We start from the raw sequence: 21,737 nt of genomic DNA on the forward strand, positions 1-21,737 counted from the left end.
CGACGTATAGTACATATGGAAAAAATTGATAATTAGGTTTATTGAGTATTATAAATAAATATTTTAAACTAATGATGGGTGTAAAGGATGGTATAAATTGATAACTTAGTTTGCAAAAATGAATTTAAATGAATTTACAATAAGTTAAAATAAATGGGTTATAAATGGATAATTGGGTTATCCAATTCATTTTTTGACTTACCCATTTATACCCATCTAATTAAATTGGTATCAATGGGTTGATTCATTTATACCCATTACCCATTTTACCTAACCCAAACCCGCCCAAATCACCCATTTTGACAGGTCTAAGTACACGGTACATGTGTAATGAAAAGTAGTACTATTACTAACTCACATTCAATGAAACGAATACCAGTACTAATATACATGTAAACAAAATAAGGTAATAAAGATTAAAACTCCTAAGATGAAAGAAAATAAGGCAATAAAGATTAAACCTCCTAAGATGATAAATCCTCTCCTTATGAATTTAATTAAATAATATAAATATATTATTATTTAATATTAATAAATTTATAATATATATTTATATAATATATTATATGTGTATATAATAATTATAAATATAATTACATTTATATTTATTATTATATGTTAATTTTTTTAACGAGTAGCGGGACGAGCCCCGTTTCTAAAAGGGAATCAAACTTGGCTTTTATCCAAAACCTTCCAAGTTACTAGGGAATTGGGAAATGCCATTGCATTTTTATATATAATTCCAAAATTTCAATTCCGATAATAGTAATCCAAACAATGATTATGAGGTTTATTCCAATTCTCTATACCGAAATCCTTTTACCAAATACCACATAATTATGCGTTCAATCCGATAGTCGATTCTTTGTTGCTAGTTCATAAGAAAACGGTAATAGATATGGATCATTCCGTTATGCATTTTCTAATGCATTGTAACACTATGACGATAATAGTTGATTATAGCGATTAATCAGATAGTCGATTCCGATAATTATAACTAATTGAGTCTCTAATTTGATTATAGATTCCTTGGTGCTAACTCATAAGTAGATGGTTGTAAATATGGATCATCTTGCTATGAATTCCCCAATTCCTCCATGGGTTAAGATGATAACAACTCATTATAACAATTAAATTGGATTGTCAATTCCGATGATTATAACTAATTAAGGGTCTAATCTAATTGTCGATTCCTTGATGCTAGCTCATAAGATGGTGGTAGATATGGATCATTGTTAGCTTTCAATTTGTTTTTGGACTAAGAAGATAATAACTCATAATAGCCATTAATCAGATAGTGGATTCCAACGATTATAACTATTTATGCCTATTTATACAACTGTTAATAAGGACTATTTATATGATTGTTCATGGTCAACTAAGTCGAACATAGTTGATTAAAGTTACTAATATGATCTCACCTACATCAATTAATCATAATAACTTAAAAGTGTGTGGTTTTGACAAAATTAAAGCACACCATTTGCCAAAATGATAGATCACGCCTTTTAGGCATCCAAAAACTATCAAATAACGCCCAAGTTTTTATTACAAATATCCCTCCTGACCATTGGCACGCGAGCAATTTGGAAATATCTTAATCGTCAGAAGTATTTCACGCAATTGCATTTCGTGCCATTGCATTTCTTTGGCGCCAAGAGAAGGTCTTACTGAATACATTATTAATTCCGAGAGGTCCCACAACAATTTTTTTTGCCAGTAACATACCCCTGTCTCAACCGGTTAAAAGGTTTGCTTGCTTGGCTCATATGGCCCACCACTATCTATTTGTCACCTTTATGTTGGTTTTCGACATTAGTAGAATACATTTGTTTCTTCATTTGAGAAGAAACCTAACTCTACTGACATTGATTTTTTCTTACTTTTTCTATGAGTTAGAAAGACAAAAAAGGAAAATTGCTGATTTGTTATAATTCTCAAAAGGTTAGTAGCAATAGTGGTTGTCATCCTTTTCTATTTCAAGTAACATACACACACATACACACACACACACACACATATATATAGAGTAAATTTTACATGCACTGATAATATATGCATCATCACTGTTGAATGTATTACACATGTTCAAAATTTGAATTTCAAGTTCAAATTTATATTAGTTGTCAATCATCCAAATCTAACAGTGTATAATAGATTAATATATATATATATATATAGTACGGTAAGAAGCATAACTTACACAAGTGACAACTCACAAAATTAATTTTAGGAATTATTAGTTATTCAAATTAGAAGTATAGGTTTGTGATTGGAAAAAATTTTATTTTATAATTAAGGCTAATAGTCTTTTGAAAAAGAAAAGAAGGCTAATAGTCAAATACTAATAACTCTAAAAAAAAAAAAAACGTTGAAAAAAACCATTAATTAAAGTACTCCAAAAGTAAGTAAGTTACACTATACAATACAGAAATAAGTAATCTGATAGGTTCAGCCAATTGAAAAGTCTAATGACTATGACCGTGACAACATGTTCAACAGGACTCGGCCCTCTCAAAAATTCTCACCGGGAAGCCACCCTTCATCTTGGAGGTCAAGTACGCCATGAACACCGGCTCCACTCCTTCCTCTATTGCCGGCACCACCTTAAATCGCCGCAGGACTCCAGCAACCACCCTCTTCATCTGTAGGAAAGCCATCTCTTTGCCAAGACAAATCCTTGGGCCAGCCTGAAATACAGGGTAAGTGTACGAGTCCTTACCGACAAAGTTCCACTTTCCGCTCAGTCCCTCCCTCTCCAACCATCTCTCTGGCTTGAATTCCGCCCAATCCGAACCCCACACCTCCTCTATCCTGCCCATTGCATAGGGATGATAAGTCACTCTGGTGCCCTTCCTAACAACTGTCCCATCGGGCAATACATCATCCTCCGTTGCTTCTTTGGTATCCGTAGGAACCGGTGGGTAAAGTCTCATGGATTCGCAAAGCGAAGCATGCGTGTAAACCATGTCCTTCACTTCATCGTATTCCGGAGATTCAGACTTTTCTTTGATTTCTTCTACGATTTTCTTCTCAACATTTGGGTTGCCAAAGACTAGCCAGAAGAACCATGTTAATGCGGCAGAGGTTGTGTCTCGGCCTGCCAAAATAAAGCTGATAACAATGTCGGTGACGAAATCTTCATCGGAGTGGCCTGAGCTTAAGAATCGTGACAAGAGATCAACTGAATCAATGGATGATTTTTCTTCCAGTTCTGCCTTCTTTTCTTTGATGATCTGCTTAGCAAATTCCCGAACTTGATGAACAGCTTCCTTTAGTTTCCTCTCTGATCCAACATTCAGAGCCCGTTTAACCTTCCAAATCAAGGGAACAAGGGAATTGAATCTTTCACTACTGATTCGGGTGGCGTCTTCAAAAGCAACAGCAAATTTGGCCTCGGGCAGGGATGGCAGCAAGTACGCAGGATCATACCCGAATGCTATCTTGCAGATGTTATCAAAAGCAAATCTTTGAAGAATGTCTTGAAAATCAAGAACAGTTTTGTTATCGGCGGCGGCGGCCAGAATTGGAACGAGACGTTCGGAGAGCTCCGTATCCACCACGGTCTCAACAAATTTACGGAGCGACCTGGTGTTAAATTCGTGACTGGAGACTTGCCTTTGAAACTTCCAGTTGGCACCATCCGTATTGAAGATGCCTTCGCCAAGAAAATCCGACAGAGTTGTGCGGAAAACATCGCCCTTTCCATAAACATGGAAATGGGACTTGAGAATGTGTTGCACTGTGGAGGGGTTTGCCGTCAAGACCAAGCGGTGGCCCAGAGGACGGTGAAGGGTAAAAGTGAAATTGGGGGAGCTTCTCACAATGTCGGAAGTCCATTGAACTCGCCTCTCCTTATTTGCCAATATTGAAAAGTATGAGCCGATCAACGGGTATGATCTTGGGATTTTACTGGACTTGGATGCAAAGAGGTTTCTCACGAAAGTCTTGTTGAAGTACACGAAGAAAAAGCAGAACAGAGGAATGAGGCATAAGAGAAGGGATGCTGAGAGCTCAAAGTTCGACATTCTAAAGATGCAGTAGAAAATCAGTCTTGAAATGGTTGGATTATGCAATTGGAGTTGGGAATGAGGAGCTGCCACCCAGTGGTGGTACAATTTATAGAACAATAATTTTTGGTGGAGTAACAAACAATAATAGTTTTTTAGAAGTTAGATGCTGGGTCAATGTAGCCTATTTTCTAACGTAAATGAAAATTGTTGAACGTTACCTACGGTACTGTTTATAATACAACTTTTCTTATATTCGAATAAACTAAAACTTTTCTACCTAAGGCGTGTAAGATGAACGGATCCAGAAGCCGTCGCGTAAGTTGTAACCGTAATCTGAACAGGGAAGAAGATGAGATAGCGCAAGTGCGGTCGTCAGCCATATTGCGTCCTTTTCTGATTCGTATACTGGTCAGGTCAGGGGAACCTTAGCTTAGTGGGGTGTTTTCATGCAGATTGAGGAAATGTTCAAGAACTAAACTTGTAGGTTAAGGTTCAAACACGTGTACTTGCAGTCAGATTTGAAACTAGTGCACCTCTTTACTTTATTTTGGAATTGGGATTTTCTCCCTTAATTCAGTTAGACCCTCCCCTCATATGGATTAGAGCGGTCTCTACTGTAGGATGTTAAAGATTTTCCAGGAGAAAATTTGACAAAACAACAGGTACAACAATTTCTAGGTGTTGTCAATTGTGCAAGGGAATTCATTCCCAAAGCTTCGAAGCATATTAGTCCTCTGACTAAAATGCTAAAGAAAGATCCTCCTCCTTGGGGATTATCTCAGACAAAAGCAATCCACAAATTGAAGGAAACTCTCGTGGAACTTCCTACTTTATTTATTCCTTCTACTGGAAAAAAGAAAACAATTGATCAAGTCTAAGATGTTTATGTGCCCAACTACGCTGGTCAATTCGTCATTGATGACGTTGGATCGTGACGCACAAAAGGTAATCCATTTCTTCTACTTATTACGGCTACTGATTACTGATTAATAGTACACTGCTTAATGCGTTACCGTATTCGAACAAATTCAAATTCGGAGTTCATGAATTTGAAATTTCGAATTTGGTCAGAAATTTTTATGCCAAATTTCGATTTCAAAGTTTCGAATTATCGATTTCGATTCCGATTCGCAATCCTACCTAATGGGTCCGCGGCTGGTTCTATAATTAGGATAGTTTGTCCCCAATCCGACGTTGTCTAAAAAGTAAAAACACTTGTGCGTTATCTCCCTTGGCGTCCCAAAAAAAAAAATAATAATAATTTGGCCAACTTTTGAGTGATTAATTGTTTTTCGTCATACTACCCAAATAAGTAGCCAAGTTGACTCTTGCTTAATTGGCACTGCCAGATTCATCATCTAGGGTTTACGCACGTAAAGTTTACAAAGTTATACTAGTTCAATTTCTATCTTTATTTAAGACAGAACAAAAAAAATCTCAGGATGATGAAAAGGAGAAAGAGGGGGGATATGACAACAAAGAAAATAATGTAGCCCATGAGACAGATTAATGTCAACAAATCCTAAGCCAGCTGAAAGTCACCATGAAGATGCATAGGCAGTGCCTGTGCACCCATTGATAAAAGACCAGAAATCATGTGCATGGTTGGCCTTGATTGAGGATCAACAGCCAGACAGGCCCTTGCAAGCTTGAGAATTAATGCTAGAGTCTCTTCATCTTCCTGACCGGGATACGGAAGTCGTCGGTCAAGCAAGTCTTTCAGCTGGGTGTTTACAGATGTGGGCGATGTAAGGTGAGGAATGAAGTCACCGGGATGGCTCCCTTTGATTACTTCAAGGGTTAGGACCCCCCCAAAGCTGTGCACATCACATTTTTCAGTCACTCTCCTTTGTTGTCATATCTCCTCTTTAACTACTTGGAACTTAACTCTGCCCTCGCGTCATTGCATGTGTAATGCCTGGCAAACTTCGGACTTACGTGAAGTAATTTATCTCTTGATCTTGGAGTCAATAATTCTAATGGTCAATTGTGCATATTCAAGGTTGATTAAGATTCTTATTATTCTTGTTGCTATTAGAAAGTTTTTTACTCCGTTCATGTCAATCATAGGAGCAGGGAAAAGATTCAACTTCTGAATGCAACACAATGCTGTACATCTGCATTAGATATGGCAAGGCCCTAACCTTTGGAACAATTTCAAGATAGCAGCTGTTCAATTATAACTTCTAATCAACGGAATGTATACTGAATTCCTTATCGTACGGCAGAACTAAAATTACAAGTAGCATTTTTTCCTGAGAAATTAGTCCTTGCTATTTTTGGGGGAAAAAATTTTCACTGGTGTTGACCAGATTTCACTAATTCTTTGCCGGTCGGTTTTCTAAGTAAGCTTGGACCGGACACCCAACCGATTTTCGGTTCATCAGTTGAACCAGCCAGCATCTGCATGGACCGGACATCGTTCCATTGAAAACATTGCTAGTAAGTTACACTACACAATACAGAAATAAGCAATCTGATAGGTTCGGTCAATTGAAAAGTCAAATGACTATGACCGTAACAACACGTTCATCAGTATCCTACCCTCTCAAAAATTCTCACTGGGAAACCACCCTTCATCTTGGAGGTCAAGTACGCCATGAACACCGGCTCCACTCCTTCCTCTATTGCGGGCACCACCTTAAATCGCCGCAGGACACCAGCAACCACCCTCTTCATCTGTAGGAAAGCCATCTCCTTTCCAAGACAAATCCTTGGGCCAGCCTGAAATACAGGGTAGGTGTACGAGTCTTTACCTATAAAGTTCCACATTCCGCTCAGCCCATCCTTCTCCAACCATCTCTCTGGCTTGAATTCCGCCCAATCCGAACCCCACACGTCCTCTATCCTACCCATTGCATAGGGATGATAAGCCACCCTGGTGCCCTTTCTAACAACTGTCCCATCGGGCAATACATCATCCTCTGTTGCTTCTTTGGTGTCTGTAGGAACCGGTGGGTAGAGTCTCATGGATTCGCAAAGCGAAGCATGCGTGTATACCATATCCTTCACTTCATCATATACCGGAGATTCAGACTTTTCTTTGATTTCTTCTACGATTTTCTTCTCAACATTTGGGTTGCCAAAGACTAACCAGAAGAGCCATGTTAATGCAGCAGAGGTTGTGTCTCGGCCTGCCAAGATAAAGCTGATAACAATGTCGGTGATGAAATCTTCATCGTAATTGCCTGAGCTTAAGAATCGTGACAAGAGATCAACTGAATCAATTGATGATTTTTCTTCCAGTTCTGCCTTCTTTTCTTTGATGATCTGCTTAGCAAATTCCCGAACTTGATGAACAGCTTCCTTAAGTTTCCTCTCTGATCCAACATTCAGAGCCCGTTTAACCTTCCAAATCAAGGGAACAGGGGAATAGAATCTTTGACTACTGATTCGCATGGCATCTTCAAAAGCAACAGCAAATGCGGCCTCCGGCAGGGATGGCAGCAAGTACGCAGGATCATACCCGAATGCTATCTTGCAGATGTTATCAAAAGCAAATCTTTGAAGAATGTCTTGAAAATCAAGAACAGTTTTGTTATCGGCGGCGGCGGCCAAAATTGGAACGAGACGTTCGGAGAGCTCCGTGTCCACCACGGTCTCAACAAATTTACGGAGCGACTTGGTGTTAAATTCGTGACTGGAGACTTGCCTTTGAAACTTCCAGTTGTCACCATCCGTATTGAAAATGCCTTCGCCAAGGAAATCCGACAGAGTTCCGCGGAAAACATCGCCCTTTCCATAAACATGGAAATGGGACTTGAGAATGTGTTGTGAGGATGCTCACCTCGGCCATCCCGAGTGGCCGAGGTGGACTCACCTCGTCCCTCATCGGAGTTCATCCGTGTCCCGGACATCATCCCTGAGCTCGGGCTCGGCCGTTTCCATAGCATACTGTGTAGCCGACCTCGGCACCCCCGCCTCAGCTGCACGCTGATGATGTCAACCCACCTGACATCATCCAGGACCAGCACTTTATCTGAAAAGCACTGGAGGCACTTAATGGCACCTGCACCATATCCTCCGTCATCACTCCCAGGCGGCTACAGTGTCAGAGTCAGACCTCCTGACAGGAGACAGAGCCGTAATGCCAGAGAGTGGGTCCCGCTAGCATGAGCCTTCCGTCTTGACCACCTCTCTTCTATAAATACCCCAGACACACTCCCAACAAGTAAGCATACACTGTTCATTAACTCATTCTCATTATTCTGGTTCTCACACTAACTTGATCGTCGGAGTGATCTCAGGGGAGAAGCCCCGCCATTCACTTCGGACAAGAGGTTGACTTCGGACAAAAGAACTCACCTCACCTCATCTCAGAGAGGACTGATTCAGGTCGGCATAGCTACCAACCAAAAATCACCTCCTCAATTGGCGCCGTCTGTGGGAACGAGACTACTGTTACTAAAATGAGATCCACGCGCTCCAGAAGTGGTCGAGTTCCCTCAACTGGGGCTGGGCAGACCTCGGGAGCCCAGCAAGATCGCATCTCTGAAGAGCAAGGGTCCCCGAGGACCCAGCCTGACAACGAGGAGGCCATCGCCAAGATGGCCGAGTTCGTATCACACAACCCTACCATTTTTGAGGAGCTAGGAAGGTACCTCAAAAGACAGGGGAAAGAAAAGGCCGAGTCTTCCAAGAGGAGGCCGACGAAGTCTCCTGAAGTGCCCTCAGATGAGGACTCGGATGAGGGGCGTCTCTCACGGAGTACCTCCAGGCGCGCCTCCTCCAAGGCGACTTCTAAGCTAGCTTCCATCTCCCGGGCGTTTTCCCGGGGACTGCTAGGGAAGCGAGTTGAGGACCCACCTCGGCGCCCCGGGGGTCTGGCTTCGGACTACATGAGGGCTCCGCCCTTCACAGATGACATCAATGGGGAAAGGGTGCCCCCGAACTTCAAGCTTCCAAACTTGCACACCTATGACGGCCGAGGTGACCCCGAGGATCACCTCCGCGCCTTCATCTCCGCATTCCGACTCTACTGCGTCCCCGACGCCGTGATTTGTCGGGCTTTCCCCATTTTCCTACATGGGACTGCCCGGAAGTGGTTCTGGAGTTTGGAACCAGGGAGCATTTCCTCCCTGGATGAGCTGATAGACCGGTTCATCCACCGCTTCGTGTCGTCTCGACCAATCACGAAGACTTCAGCTTATCTCTTGAACCTTCAACAGGGTCAGGGCGAGTCTCTTCGCTCGTATGCTCAGAGGTTCAACGAGGAGAATGTGCAAATACCTGATCAGAACGAGCAGGTAACTCTCGCGGCCTTTACCAACGGGTTGGTGGCCGGACTTTTCAACACCGAAATCCATCGGGATTACCCTCGTACACTTCACGAACTCTGGGAAAGAGTGGACCAGGGAATCCGAAGTGAAGATGTGAATCGCATGAAGCGAGAAGCCCAAACCTCTCGTACGGGACAAGATGCCCGGAGAAGGAAAGACATCGGCCGAGGTGAACCCGGCCCAAGTGGCACTTCAAACCCACCACGGGACCGCCGGAGTGTCTTTGACCGGATCGTGAGAGGAAAATCTTCCACCTCGGACGCTGAGCTAACACCGCTCAATTCCAGCCGATCTCATGTCTTGGCTGTGATGAGGCAGAACCACCTCGGCCGAACACCTCCTGAGATCCCTGGAAGAAGAGATAGGAGGAACTCCAGCCTCTACTGTGCCTACCATCGAGATGTTGGGCACGAGACCGAAGACTGCAACGATCTGAAACGAGAGATCGAAAATCTAATTCGGCAAGGACACTTGAAACAATTTGTCCGCAAAGATGGAAGCTTCGGACGAAGTGCCTCCCACCGGGAGAGCCGAGGTCCTCGCCGAGAAGACAGGCGGGACACCAAGCTCAACTGCCGAGGTCCTGAGGACCAGAAAGGGGACCAAAGGCCTCCACGCGACGGGTCACCAGGCTATGGTCCAAACATTGCCGGGGTGATCAACACCATCTCAGGTGGTCCCACGGGAGGAGACAGCCAGAGCTCCCGAAAGCGGACCTACCGCCAAGCCGGCATGGATGTGGCCGAGCCGAGCTCGAGGCTGTCCGAGGTCATAACCTATGGTCCCCGCGACCCTGTCCCCGCTGCCTCCAGCAATCACGAGGCCCTCGTGATTGAGGTCCTCACAAACAATTATATAGTCAAGAAGGTCTACGTTGACCCCGGAAGCTCGGTAGACGTCCTGTACTACCGAACTTTCGAGAGTTTGAAGCTAACCCGGGAACAACTCACTCCGGTCAGAACTCCCCTTGTCGGCTTCGGGGGACACGTCGTCCACCCGGAAGGCATGGTGAATTTAATGGTGACTATCGGGCGTCATCCCCGTTGCCGAACTGTGCCTGTCAGCTTTGCGGTGGTCAAAGCGGACTCTCCTTACAACATGCTGATAGGCCGGCCCACGCTCAATGCCTTGAGAGCCGTATATTCTACCTACCACCTAAGCTTCAAATTTCCAACACCAGAGGGGGTGGCTGAGGTGAGCAGTGACGTGGGCGCCGCCCGAGAATGCTACCTCGCCACCATCCAAGCCGCAGTCGAAACTCAGCCCCCGCCGAGGTCAGAAGAAAAGAGGCCGGCTGTCCTCTCCATAGACTGCATCGACCCTCATAAGGCAGGAGAGCCCAGCAGGCTTGAGCCAGGGGATGAAGTGGAACAAGTGGTCTTGGATGAAGCCCAGCCTGACCAAGTGGTCCAAGTAGGGGCCGGACTCCCTTCATCCCTGAAAGAAGAAGTGATCTCCCTGATCAAGGACCACCGAGACATCTTTGCGTGGTCCGCAGATGAAGTGGTCGGAGTGCCACCCGAGCTTATGACTCACCAACTTAACGTTAACCCACAGGCCCGACCTGTGCGGCAGAAGCGAAGACACTTCGGCCCCGAACGCAGCAAGGCCATATCGGACGAGGTCGACAAGCTCTTGACGGCCAAGATGATCCACGAAGTCCAATATCCGACCTGGTTGTCCAACCCAGTCATGGTCAAAAAGGACACCGGCGGATGGAGAATGTGTGTAGACTACACCGACCTCAACAAGGCCTGTCCCAAAGACTGCTACCCCCTCCCGAGAATAGACACCCTCGTCGACTCGGCGATGGGGTACGAGATCCTTTGCTTCCTAGATGCCTTCAAAGGGTATCATCAAATAGGAATGAGTGAAGAGGACCAAGAAAAGACGGCGTTCTACACCGACCAAGGTGTTTATTGCTACACCACCATGCCATTTGGGCTAAAGAACGCCGGGGCGACCTACCAAAGGCTGATCAACCGACTCTTCAAGAATCAGATCGGCCGTAATGTGGAGGCTTATGTGGATGACATCCTCGTCAAAAGTCTCGCCACTTCATCCTTCCTGTTAGACTTGACGGAAGTCTTCGGGGTCCTGCGAGACTCGAGGATGAAGCTGAATCCCAAGAAGTGCGTCTTCGGCGTCACCTCGGGAAAATTCCTGGGGTATCTGGTTTCCCACCGGGGAATCGAAGCCAACCCCGACAAAGTCAAGGCCATTCAAGATATGTCCCCACCTCGGAACCTCCGAGAAGTCCAGAGACTGAATGGACGCCTAGCCGCACTGAACCGCTTCTTGTCCCAATCAGCTGAGAAGGCCTTGCCCTTCTTTAAAGTGCTGAAGAAGTCTGATCAGTTCGCCTGGACTGAGGAGTGTCAGTCTGCCTTCGACCAGCTGAAGCAGTACTTGCACCACCTGCCCACTCTCGCTTCACCTCGGCCCGAGGAGAAGCTCTACCTCTACCTCTCTGCAGCCGACGAGGCTGTCAGCGCTGTGCTCATCCGAGATGAGGGCACCCAAGTGCCGGTCTACTACGTCAGCCGAGCTCTTCGCGGGCCGGAAACTCGATACGCTCAGGTGGAGAAACTGGTGCTGGGACTAGTCCATGCCGCTCGACGGTTGAAGCCCTATTTCTTAGCCCATCCTATCTCGGTCAGGACTGACCAGCCCATTCGGCAAATATTGGTGCGACCCGAAGCTTCTGGTCGCCTCACCAAGTGGGCTGTCGAATTGGGAGAATATGACTTGTCCTACGAGCCACGCACCGCCATAAAAGCTCAAGCTTTGGCTGACTTCCTTGCTGAGCTCACCTTCACGGAAGGACCGGAGTCCACCTCAGCCTTAGCCGAGGTGTCCTCCTCACCCCAGTGGACATTGTATGTCGATGGATTCTCCAACGGAGAAGGCAGCGGAGCCGGACTTCTCCTGGAAGGACCTCAGGGAGAGGTGTGCTCCTACGCCCTCCGCTTTGGCTTTCCAGCCACCAATAATGAAGCCGAGTACGAGGCCTTAATTGCTGGACTCCAGCTGGCCCGAAGGCTCGGCGCCCAGCAAGTCCACGTCCGCAGTGACTCCCAACTTGTTGTGCGCCAAGTTCTTGGTGAATACGAGGCTAAGGATGAGACCATGCAAAGGTACCTCTCCAAAGTTCACCAACTCACCGCATACTTCAAGTCATTCGAAATCCAAAGAATCCCCCGGTCCCAGAATAAGCGAGCCGACGCCCTATCCCGGCTGGCCTCCACTTCATTCTCTGACCTCAACAAGACGGTCTTAGTGGAAGTTCTGAATGAACCAGGATATGTGGAAGAGGTGGCCTGCCCCGTCCACTCCGAAGATACTTGGATGACCCCGATCATCCTCTTCCTGAGTCAGGGAACCCTTCCCGAAGACCGGGCCGAGGCGAGGAAGATACAACGCAAGGCTGCTCGATACGCCCTCCGCGATGGAGAATTGTACAAACGCTCTTACCTCGGCCCCTGGCTGAGGTGTGTCACTCCCGAGGCCGGACGTCATATCCTCCACGAGATCCACGAAGGCCTGTGCGGAGCTCATGTCGGCCACAGGATGTTAGCCAAGAAGACTATGCTCCTTGGATACTTCTGGCCATCACTTCGGCAAGACGCCCATGACCTCGTTCTCGGCTGTCCTTCCTGCCAAGTCCACGCACCCGAGCATCACCAGCCCTCAAATTTCATGGTCCCCATCACTTCACCTTGGCCATTCGAGCAATGGGGGACAGATATCATAGGTCCTTTCCCTAAAGCGGTCGGGGGCTATACCTTCCTGGTGACGGCTGTGGACTACTTCACTAAGTGGGTCGAGGCCGAGCCACTTCGCACCATCTCGGGGCTGGCCATTCAGAAATTCTTTTGGAAATGCATTGTCTGCCGCTTTGGCATACCTCAGATCATCATCTCGGACAATGGGAGACAATTTGCCGAGAACCCATTCAAGACCTGGTGCGAGAACTTCGGCATCAAACAACACTTCACTTCGGTAGGCCACCCCCAGGCCAATGGTCAAGCAGAAAACTTCAACCGGACTCTCCTGCATGGCCTCAAGACCCGACTACACCGAGGTGGGTCATCTTGGGTGGAGGAACTCCCCAGTGTCTTGTGGTCATATCGGACCACGCCGAGGTCAGCGACTCAAGAGACCCCATTCTCCCTGACCTACGGAGCCGAGGCTGTCATCCCGGCTGAGATCCTTACCCCCAGCCCTCGGCTGGCAGCCTATGCCGCCGAGGTGAACGACGAAGAGAGGCTGCTGGACCTCGACCTCGTCGAAGAACGAAGGGACCTCGCCTCCGCCCGGATAGCTTCTTATAAGAACACACTGGCACACTATTACAATGCCCGGGTCAGACATCGTAGATTCCGCCCTGGAGACTTGGTTCTCAGAAAAAACTCAGTCAGCCGAGCTGAGCCTCAAGGAAAACTGTGCCCAAAATGGGAAGGCCCCTACCGAGTTGTGGAATCTGACCCTAAGGGGTATTGTAAACTGAGTTACCGAGATGGCTCATTAGTGCCGAGGTCTTGGCACGCCGAGAACCTTAGGTTGTATTATGCTTGAAGTTGTGACTTCATTCAGTTATTTCATCCAATTATCTTGTCAAGTTATGGCTTCAGCCATTTAGTTATTTTTCAACAATATGATGCCCAGCACCCTTTATTAAAAAATAAGGGGGACAAACAAGGGATGAAGTCAAAGCAAGAAACAAGGAATTAAAGAGCTGAGATGAAAAGAAACAGACTTTCATTCAATAGAAGTATTACAAAAAATACAAGGCCGAAGTCGGAGTGCTACTAGACACTTCACCTCGGCCACCCCCTTGAAGCCTACAAGCCTAAACCCCCGTATCGGCTGCATCCCCGGTCTTGGCTCCCTCCTGGGCAGCCTCCTCTTCGGCCTCTTTTCCGCCGGGGTGTTCATCTTCAGGCTCTTTGCCGATGTCCCCTCCGACTTCGTCCTCTCCGGCTTCGTCTCCCCCGGCATCCTCTCCAGTTTCTTCCTCTTCAACCTCCTCGAGCACCTCGTCGAGCTCGGACAGCCATTTGTTGAATTCGGCCTGGACCTCGGTCAGGTTCCTTCCAGCTTGGAGGCCCTCGGCCATACGGCTACTGGGTCCACCTCGTCTCCGTAGGCCGAGGGCCTCCAAGCTGGAAGGAACCTGACCGAGGTCCAGGCCGAATTCAACAAATGGCTGTCCGAGCTCGACGAGGTGCTCGAGGAGGTTGAAGAGGAAGAAACTGGAGAGGATGCCGGGGGAGACGAAGCCGGAGAGGACGAAGTCGGAGGGGACATCGGCAAAGAGCCTGAAGATGAACACCCCGGCGGAAAAGAGGCCGAAGAGGAGGCTGCCCAGGAGGGAGCCAAGACCGGGGATGCAGCCGATACGGGGGTTTAGGCTTGTAGGCTTCAAGGGGGTGGCCGAGGTGAAGTGTCTAGTAGCACTCCGACTTCGCCCTTGTATTTTTTGTAATACTTCTATTGAATGAAAGTCTGTTTCTTTTCATCTCAGCTCTTTAATTCCTTGTTTCTTGCTTTGACTTCATCCCTTGTTTGTCCCCCTTATTTTTTAATAAAGGGTGCTGGGCATCATATTGTTGAAAAATAACTAAATGGCTGAAGCCATAACTTGACAAGATAATTGGATGAAATAACTGAATGAAGTCACAACTTCAAGCATAATACAACCTAAGGTTCTCGGCGTGCCAAGACCTCGGCACTAATGAGCCATCTCGGTAACTCAGTTTACAATACCCCTTAGGGTCAGATTCCACAACTCGGTAGGGGCCTTCCCATTTTGGGCACAGTTTTCCTTGAGGCTCAGCTCGGCTGACTGAGTTTTTTCTGAGAACCAAGTCTCCAGGGCGGAATCTACGATGTCTGACCCGGGCATTGTAATAGTGTGTCAGTGTGTTCTTATAAGAAGCTATCCGGGCGGAGGCGAGGTCCCTTCGTTCTTCGACGAGGTCGAGGTCCAGCAGCCTCTCTTCGTCGTTCACCTCGGCGGCATAGGCTGCCAGCCGAGGGCTGGGGGTAAGGATCTCAGCCGGGATGACAGTCTCGGCTCCGTAGGTCAGGGAGAATGGGGTCTCTTGAGTCGCTGACCTCGGCGTGGTCCGATATGACCACAAGACACTGGGGAGTTCCTCCACCCAAGATGACCCAACTCGGTGTAGTCGGGTCTTGAGGCCATGCAGGAGAGTCCGGTTGAAGTTTTCTGCTTGACCATTGGCCTGGGGGTGGCCTACCGAAGTGAAGTGTTGTTTGATGCCGAGGTTCTCGCACCAGGTCTTGAATGGGTTCTCGGCAAATTGTCTCCCATTGTCCGAGATGATGATCTGAGGTATGCCAAAGCGGCAGACAATGCATTTCCAAAAGAATTTCTGAATGGCCAGCCCCGAGATGGTGCGAAGTGGCTCGGCCTCGACCCACTTAGTGAAGTAGTCCACAGCCGTCACCAGGAAGGTATAGCCCCCGACCGCTTTAGGGAAAGGACCTATGATATCTGTCCCCCATTGCTCGAATGGCCAAGGTGAAGTGATGGGGACCATGAAATTTGAGGGCTGGTGATGCTCGGGTGCGTGGACTTGGCAGGAAGGACAGCCGAGAACGAGGTCATGGGCGTCTTGCCGAAGTGATGGCCAGAAGTATCCAAGGAGCATAGTCTTCTTGGCTAACATCCTGTGGCCGACATGAGCTCCGCACAGGCCTTCGTGGATCTCGTGGAGGATATGACGTCCGGCCTCGGGAGTGACACACCTCAGCCAGGGGCCGAGGTAAGAGCGTTTGTACAATTCTCCATCGCGGAGGGCGTATCGAGCAGCCTTGCGTTGTATCTTCCTCGCCTCGGCCCGGTCTTCGGGAAGGGTTCCCTGACTCAGGAAGAGGATGATCGGGGTCATCCAAGTATCTTCGGAGTGGACGGGGCAGGCCACCTCTTCCACATATCCTGGTTCATTCAGAACTTCCACTAAGACCGTCTTGTTGAGGTCAGAGAATGAAGTGGAGGCCAGCCGGGATAGGGCGTCGGCTCGCTTATTCTGGGACCGGGGGATTCTTTGGATTTCGAATGACTTGAAGTATGCGGTGAGTTGGTGAACTTTGGAGAGGTACCTTTGCATGGTCTCATCCTTAGCCTCGTATTCACCAAGAACTTGGCGCACAACAAGTTGGGAGTCACTGCGGACGTGGACTTGCTGGGCGCCGAGCCTTCGGGCCAGCTGGAGTCCAGCAATTAAGGCCTCGTACTCGGCTTCATTATTGGTGGCTGGAAAGCCAAAGCGGAGGGCGTAGGAGCACACCTCTCCCTGAGGTCCTTCCAGGAGAAGTCCGGCTCCGCTGCCTTCTCCGTTGGAGGATCCATCGACATACAATGTCCACTGGGGTGAGGAGGACACCTCGGCTAAGGCTGAGGTGGACTCCGGTCCTTCCGTGAAGGTGAGCTCAGCAAGGAAGTCAGCCAAAGCTTGAGCTTTTATGGCGGTGCGTGGCTCGTAGGACAAGTCATATTCTCCCAATTCGACAGCCCACTTGGTGAGGCGACCAGAAGCTTCGGGTCGCACCAATATTTGCCGAATGGGCTGGTCAGTCCTGACCGAGATAGGATGGGCTAAGAAATAGGGCTTCAACCGTCGAGCGGCATGGACTAGTCCCAGCACCAGTTTCTCCACCTGAGCGTATCGAGTTTCCGGCCCGCGAAGAGCTCGGCTGACGTAGTAGACCGGCACTTGGGTGCCCTCATCTCGGATGAGCACAGCGCTGACAGCCTCGTCGGCTGCAGAGAGGTAGAGGTAGAGCTTCTCCTCGGGCCGAGGTGAAGCGAGAGTGGGCAGGTGGTGCAAGTACTGCTTCAGCTGGTCGAAGGCAGACTGACACTCCTCAGTCCAGGCGAACTGATCAGACTTCTTCAGCACTTTAAAGAAGGGCAAGGCCTTCTCAGCTGATTGGGACAAGAAGCGGTTCAGTGCGGCTAGGCGTCCATTCAGTCTCTGGACTTCTCGGAGGTTCCGAGGTGGGGACATATCTTGAATGGCCTTGACTTTGTCGGGGTTGGCTTCGATTCCCCGGTGGGAAACCAGATACCCCAGGAATTTTCCCGAGGTGACGCCGAAGACGCACTTCTTGGGATTCAGCTTCATCCTCGAGTCTCGCAGGACCCCGAAGACTTCCGTCAAGTCTAACAGGAAGGATGAAGTGGCGAGACTTTTGACGAGGATGTCATCCACATAAGCCTCCACATTACGGCCGATCTGATTCTTGAAGAGTCGGTTGATCAGCCTTTGGTAGGTCGCCCCGGCGTTCTTTAGCCCAAATGGCATGGTGGTGTAGCAATAAACACCTTGGTCGGTGTAGAACGCCGTCTTTTCTTGGTCCTCTTCACTCATTCCTATTTGATGATACCCTTTGAAGGCATCTAGGAAGCAAAGGATCTCGTACCCCATCGCCGAGTCGACGAGGGTGTCTATTCTCGGGAGGGGGTAGCAGTCTTTGGGACAGGCCTTGTTGAGGTCGGTGTAGTCTACACACATTCTCCATCCGCCGGTGTCCTTTTTGACCATGACTGGGTTGGACAACCAGGTCGGATATTGGACTTCGTGGATCATCTTGGCCGTCAAGAGCTTGTCGACCTCGTCCGATATGGCCTTGCTGCGTTCGGGGCCGAAGTGTCTTCGCTTCTGCCGCACAGGTCGGGCCTGTGGGTTAACGTTAAGTTGGTGAGTCATAAGCTCGGGTGGCACTCCGACCACTTCATCTGCGGACCACGCAAAGATGTCTCGGTGGTCCTTGATCAGGGAGATCACTTCTTCTTTCAGGGATGAAGGGAGTCCGGCCCCTACTTGGACCACTTGGTCAGGCTGGGCTTCATCCAAGACCACTTGTTCCACTTCATCCCCTGGCTCAAGCCTGCTGGGCTCTCCTGCCTTATGAGGGTCGATGCAGTCTATGGAGAGGACAGCCGGCCTCTTTTCTTCTGACCTCGGCGGGGGCTGAGTTCCGACTGCGGCTTGGATGGTGGCGAGGTAGCATTCTCGGGCGGCGCCCACGTCACTGCTCACCTCAGCCACCCCCTCTGGTGTTGGAAATTTGAAGCTTAGGTGGTAGGTAGAATATACGGCTCTCAAGGCATTGAGCGTGGGCCGGCCTATCAGCATGTTGTAAGGAGAGTCCGCTTTGACCACCGCAAAGCTGACAGGCACAGTTCGGCAACGGGGATGACGCCCGATAGTCACCATTAAATTCACCATGCCTTCCGGGTGGACGACGTGTCCCCCGAAGCCGACAAGGGGAGTTCTGACCGGAGTGAGTTGTTCCCGGGTTAGCTTCAAACTCTCGAAAGTTCGGTAGTACAGGACGTCTACCGAGCTTCCGGGGTCAACGTAGACCTTCTTGACTATATAATTGTTTGTGAGGACCTCAATCACGAGGGCCTCGTGATTGCTGGAGGCAGCGGGGACAGGGTCGCGGGGACCATAGGTTATGACCTCGGACAGCCTCGAGCTCGGCTCGGCCACATCCATGCCGGCTTGGCGGTAGGTCCGCTTTCGGGAGCTCTGGCTGTCTCCTCCCGTGGGACCACCTGAGATGGTGTTGATCACCCCGGCAATGTTTGGACCATAGCCTGGTGACCCGTCGCGTGGAGGCCTTTGGTCCCCTTTCTGGTCCTCAGGACCTCGGCAGTTGAGCTTGGTGTCCCGCCTGTCTTCTCGGCGAGGACCTCGGCTCTCCCGGTGGGAGGCACTTCGTCCGAAGCTTCCATCTTTGCGGACAAATTGTTTCAAGTGTCCTTGCCGAATTAGATTTTCGATCTCTCGTTTCAGATCGTTGCAGTCTTCGGTCTCGTGCCCAACATCTCGATGGTAGGCACAGTAGAGGCTGGAGTTCCTCCTATCTCTTCTTCCAGGGATCTCAGGAGGTGTTCGGCCGAGGTGGTTCTGCCTCATCACAGCCAAGACATGAGATCGGCTGGAATTGAGCGGTGTTAGCTCAGCGTCCGAGGTGGAAGATCTTCCTCTCACGATCCGGTCAAAGACACTCCGGCGGTCCCGTGGTGGGTTTGAAGTGCCACTTGGGCCGGGTTCACCTCGGCCGATGTCTTTCCTTCTCCGGGCATCTTGTCCCGTACGAGAGGCTTGGGCTTCTCGCTTCATGCGATTCACATCTTCACTTCGGATTCCCTGGTCCACTCTTTCCCAGAGTTCGTGAAGTGTACGAGGGTAATCCCGATGGATTTCGGTGTTGAAAAGTCCGGCCACCAACCCGTTGGTAAAGGCCGCGAGAGTTACCTGCTCGTTCTGATCAGGTATTTGCACATTCTCCTCGTTGAACCTCTGAGCATACGAGCGAAGAGACTCGCCCTGACCCTGTTGAAGGTTCAAGAGATAAGCTGAAGTCTTCGTGATTGGTCGAGACGACACGAAGCGGTGGATGAACCGGTCTATCAGCTCATCCAGGGAGGAAATGCTCCCTGGTTCCAAACTCCAGAACCACTTCCGGGCAGTCCCATGTAGGAAAATGGGGAAAGCCCGACAAATCACGGCGTCGGGGACGCAGTAGAGTCGGAATGCGGAGATGAAGGCGCGGAGGTGATCCTCGGGGTCACCTCGGCCGTCATAGGTGTGCAAGTTTGGAAGCTTGAAGTTCGGGGGCACCCTTTCCCCATTGATGTCATCTGTGAAGGGCGGAGCCCTCATGTAGTCCGAAGCCAGACCCCCGGGGCGCCGAGGTGGGTCCTCAACTCGCTTCCCTAGCAGTCCCCGGGAAAACGCCCGGGAGATGGAAGCTAGCTTAGAAGTCGCCTTGGAGGAGGCGCGCCTGGAGGTACTCCGTGAGAGACGCCCCTCATCCGAGTCCTCATCTGAGGGCACTTCAGGAGACTTCGTCGGCCTCCTCTTGGAAGACTCGGCCTTTTCTTTCCCCTGTCTTTTGAGGTACCTTCCTAGCTCCTCAAAAATGGTAGGGTTGTGTGATACGAACTCGGCCATCTTGGCGATGGCCTCCTCGTTGTCAGGCTGGGTCCTCGGGGACCCTTGCTCTTCAGAGATGCGATCTTGCTGGGCTCCCGAGGTCTGCCCAGCCCCAGTTGAGGGAACTCGACCACTTCTGGAGCGCGTGGATCTCATTTTAGTAACAGTAGTCTCGTTCCCACAGACGGCGCCAATTGAGGAGGTGATTTTTGGTTGGTAGCTATGCCGACCTGAATCAGTCCTCTCTGAGATGAGGTGAGGTGAGTTCTTTTGTCCGAAGTCAACCTCTTGTCCGAAGTGAATGGCGGGGCTTCTCCCCTGGGATCACTCCGACGATCAAGTTAGTGTGAGAACCAGAATAATGAGAATGAGTTAATGAACAGTGTATGCTTACTTGTTGGGAGTGTGTCTGGGGTATTTATAGAAGAGAGGTGGTCAAGACGGAAGGCTCATGCTAGCGGGACCCACTCTCTGGCATTACGGCTCTGTCTCCTGTCAGGAGGTCTGACTCTGACACTGTAGCCGCCTGGGAGTGATGACGGAGGATATGGTGCAGGTGCCATTAAGTGCCTCCAGTGCTTTTCAGATAAAGTGCTGGTCCTGGATGATGTCAGGTGGGTTGACATCATCAGCGTGCAGCTGAGGCGGGGGTGCCGAGGTCGGCTACACAGTATGCTATGGAAACGGCCGAGCCCGAGCTCAGGGATGATGTCCGGGACACGGATGAACTCCGATGAGGGACGAGGTGAGTCCACCTCGGCCACTCGGGATGGCCGAGGTGAGCATCCTCAAGCAGAGATGCTGAGAGCTCAAAGTTCGACATTCTAAAGATGCAGTAGAAAATCAATCTTGAAATCGTTGGATTATGCAATTGGAGTTGGGAATGAGGAGCTGCCACCCAGTGGTGGTACAATTTATAGGTGGAGTGGTTGGCAACTCCCCGTCGTCCGCTTGCTGCTCGCGGCTTACCTTTCGGGATCGTTCTTTTCCTCTTTTCTTAGTTTTGAGTTTTAGTTGGGTTATTCTTTTCTGGAATTCTAGAATACAAACGTTTAAATGAATACAACGTTTATCATACTTTTCTCTACAAATAGGGATAAAACCCCTCTTGTATCAGTGATAGAAAACTGAAGTTTCGTTTAAATGAATAAAAGAATAATACTCTTCTTATTTTTCTTTTATTCTGAACTCTTTAATTTTTTTTTGGCATATTACCCATCACATAAACAACTCGAATCTTACATCGTATTAGTATTAGTTTTATAATAGTTGTGATAAAGTGTGGCTTTTCAGATTTTAAGGGGGTTAAAGTGTATATTTTAAGAAGTTAAGTGTTATTAAATTCAAATAAATAGATGTTTTGTTAATATAATAACCGAATATTAGATGTTTTGTATATAATAATTTACAGTTAAAATTGAGCATGTGTAAACAGTATAAGGTTAACATATAATTTATAATACTTA

General features: G+C 48.7%; 3 protein-coding genes across 3 annotated transcripts; all 3 read right to left on the bottom strand.

Moving 5' to 3' along the window:
- Positions 1-2,371: 2,371 nt before the first annotated feature.
- On the bottom strand, positions 2,372-4,198 carry LOC113715404 (cytochrome P450 94A2-like). Its single transcript, XM_027239589.2, has one exon. It carries the CDS (start codon positions 4,026-4,028, stop codon positions 2,496-2,498), a length of 1,533 nt encoding a protein of 510 aa, XP_027095390.2. The 5' UTR covers positions 4,029-4,198; the 3' UTR covers positions 2,372-2,495.
- Positions 4,199-5,535: 1,337 nt separating this feature from the next.
- LOC140006046 (cytochrome P450 94A1-like) lies at positions 5,536-8,553 on the bottom strand. Its single transcript, XM_072047653.1, has 5 exons — positions 8,377-8,553; positions 7,909-8,056; positions 6,558-7,795; positions 6,407-6,465; positions 5,536-5,830 (listed from the first exon to the last, which is right to left on the bottom strand). Exons 1-5 carry the CDS (start codon positions 8,551-8,553, stop codon positions 5,536-5,538), a joined length of 1,917 nt encoding a protein of 638 aa, XP_071903754.1.
- A 5,591-nt stretch (positions 8,554-14,144) lies between these two features.
- On the bottom strand, positions 14,145-20,427 carry LOC140006047 (uncharacterized). The gene is made up of 2 exons (XM_072047663.1): positions 15,020-20,427; positions 14,145-14,655 (listed from the first exon to the last, which is right to left on the bottom strand). Exons 1-2 carry the CDS (start codon positions 20,425-20,427, stop codon positions 14,145-14,147), a joined length of 5,919 nt encoding a protein of 1,972 aa, XP_071903764.1.
- Between the last annotated feature and the right edge of the window lie 1,310 nt (positions 20,428-21,737).

This window comes from Coffea arabica, chromosome 1c (assembly GCF_036785885.1).
Source record: "Coffea arabica cultivar ET-39 chromosome 1c, Coffea Arabica ET-39 HiFi, whole genome shotgun sequence".
In the NCBI taxonomy this organism is placed as follows: Eukaryota; Viridiplantae; Streptophyta; class Magnoliopsida; order Gentianales; family Rubiaceae; genus Coffea; species Coffea arabica.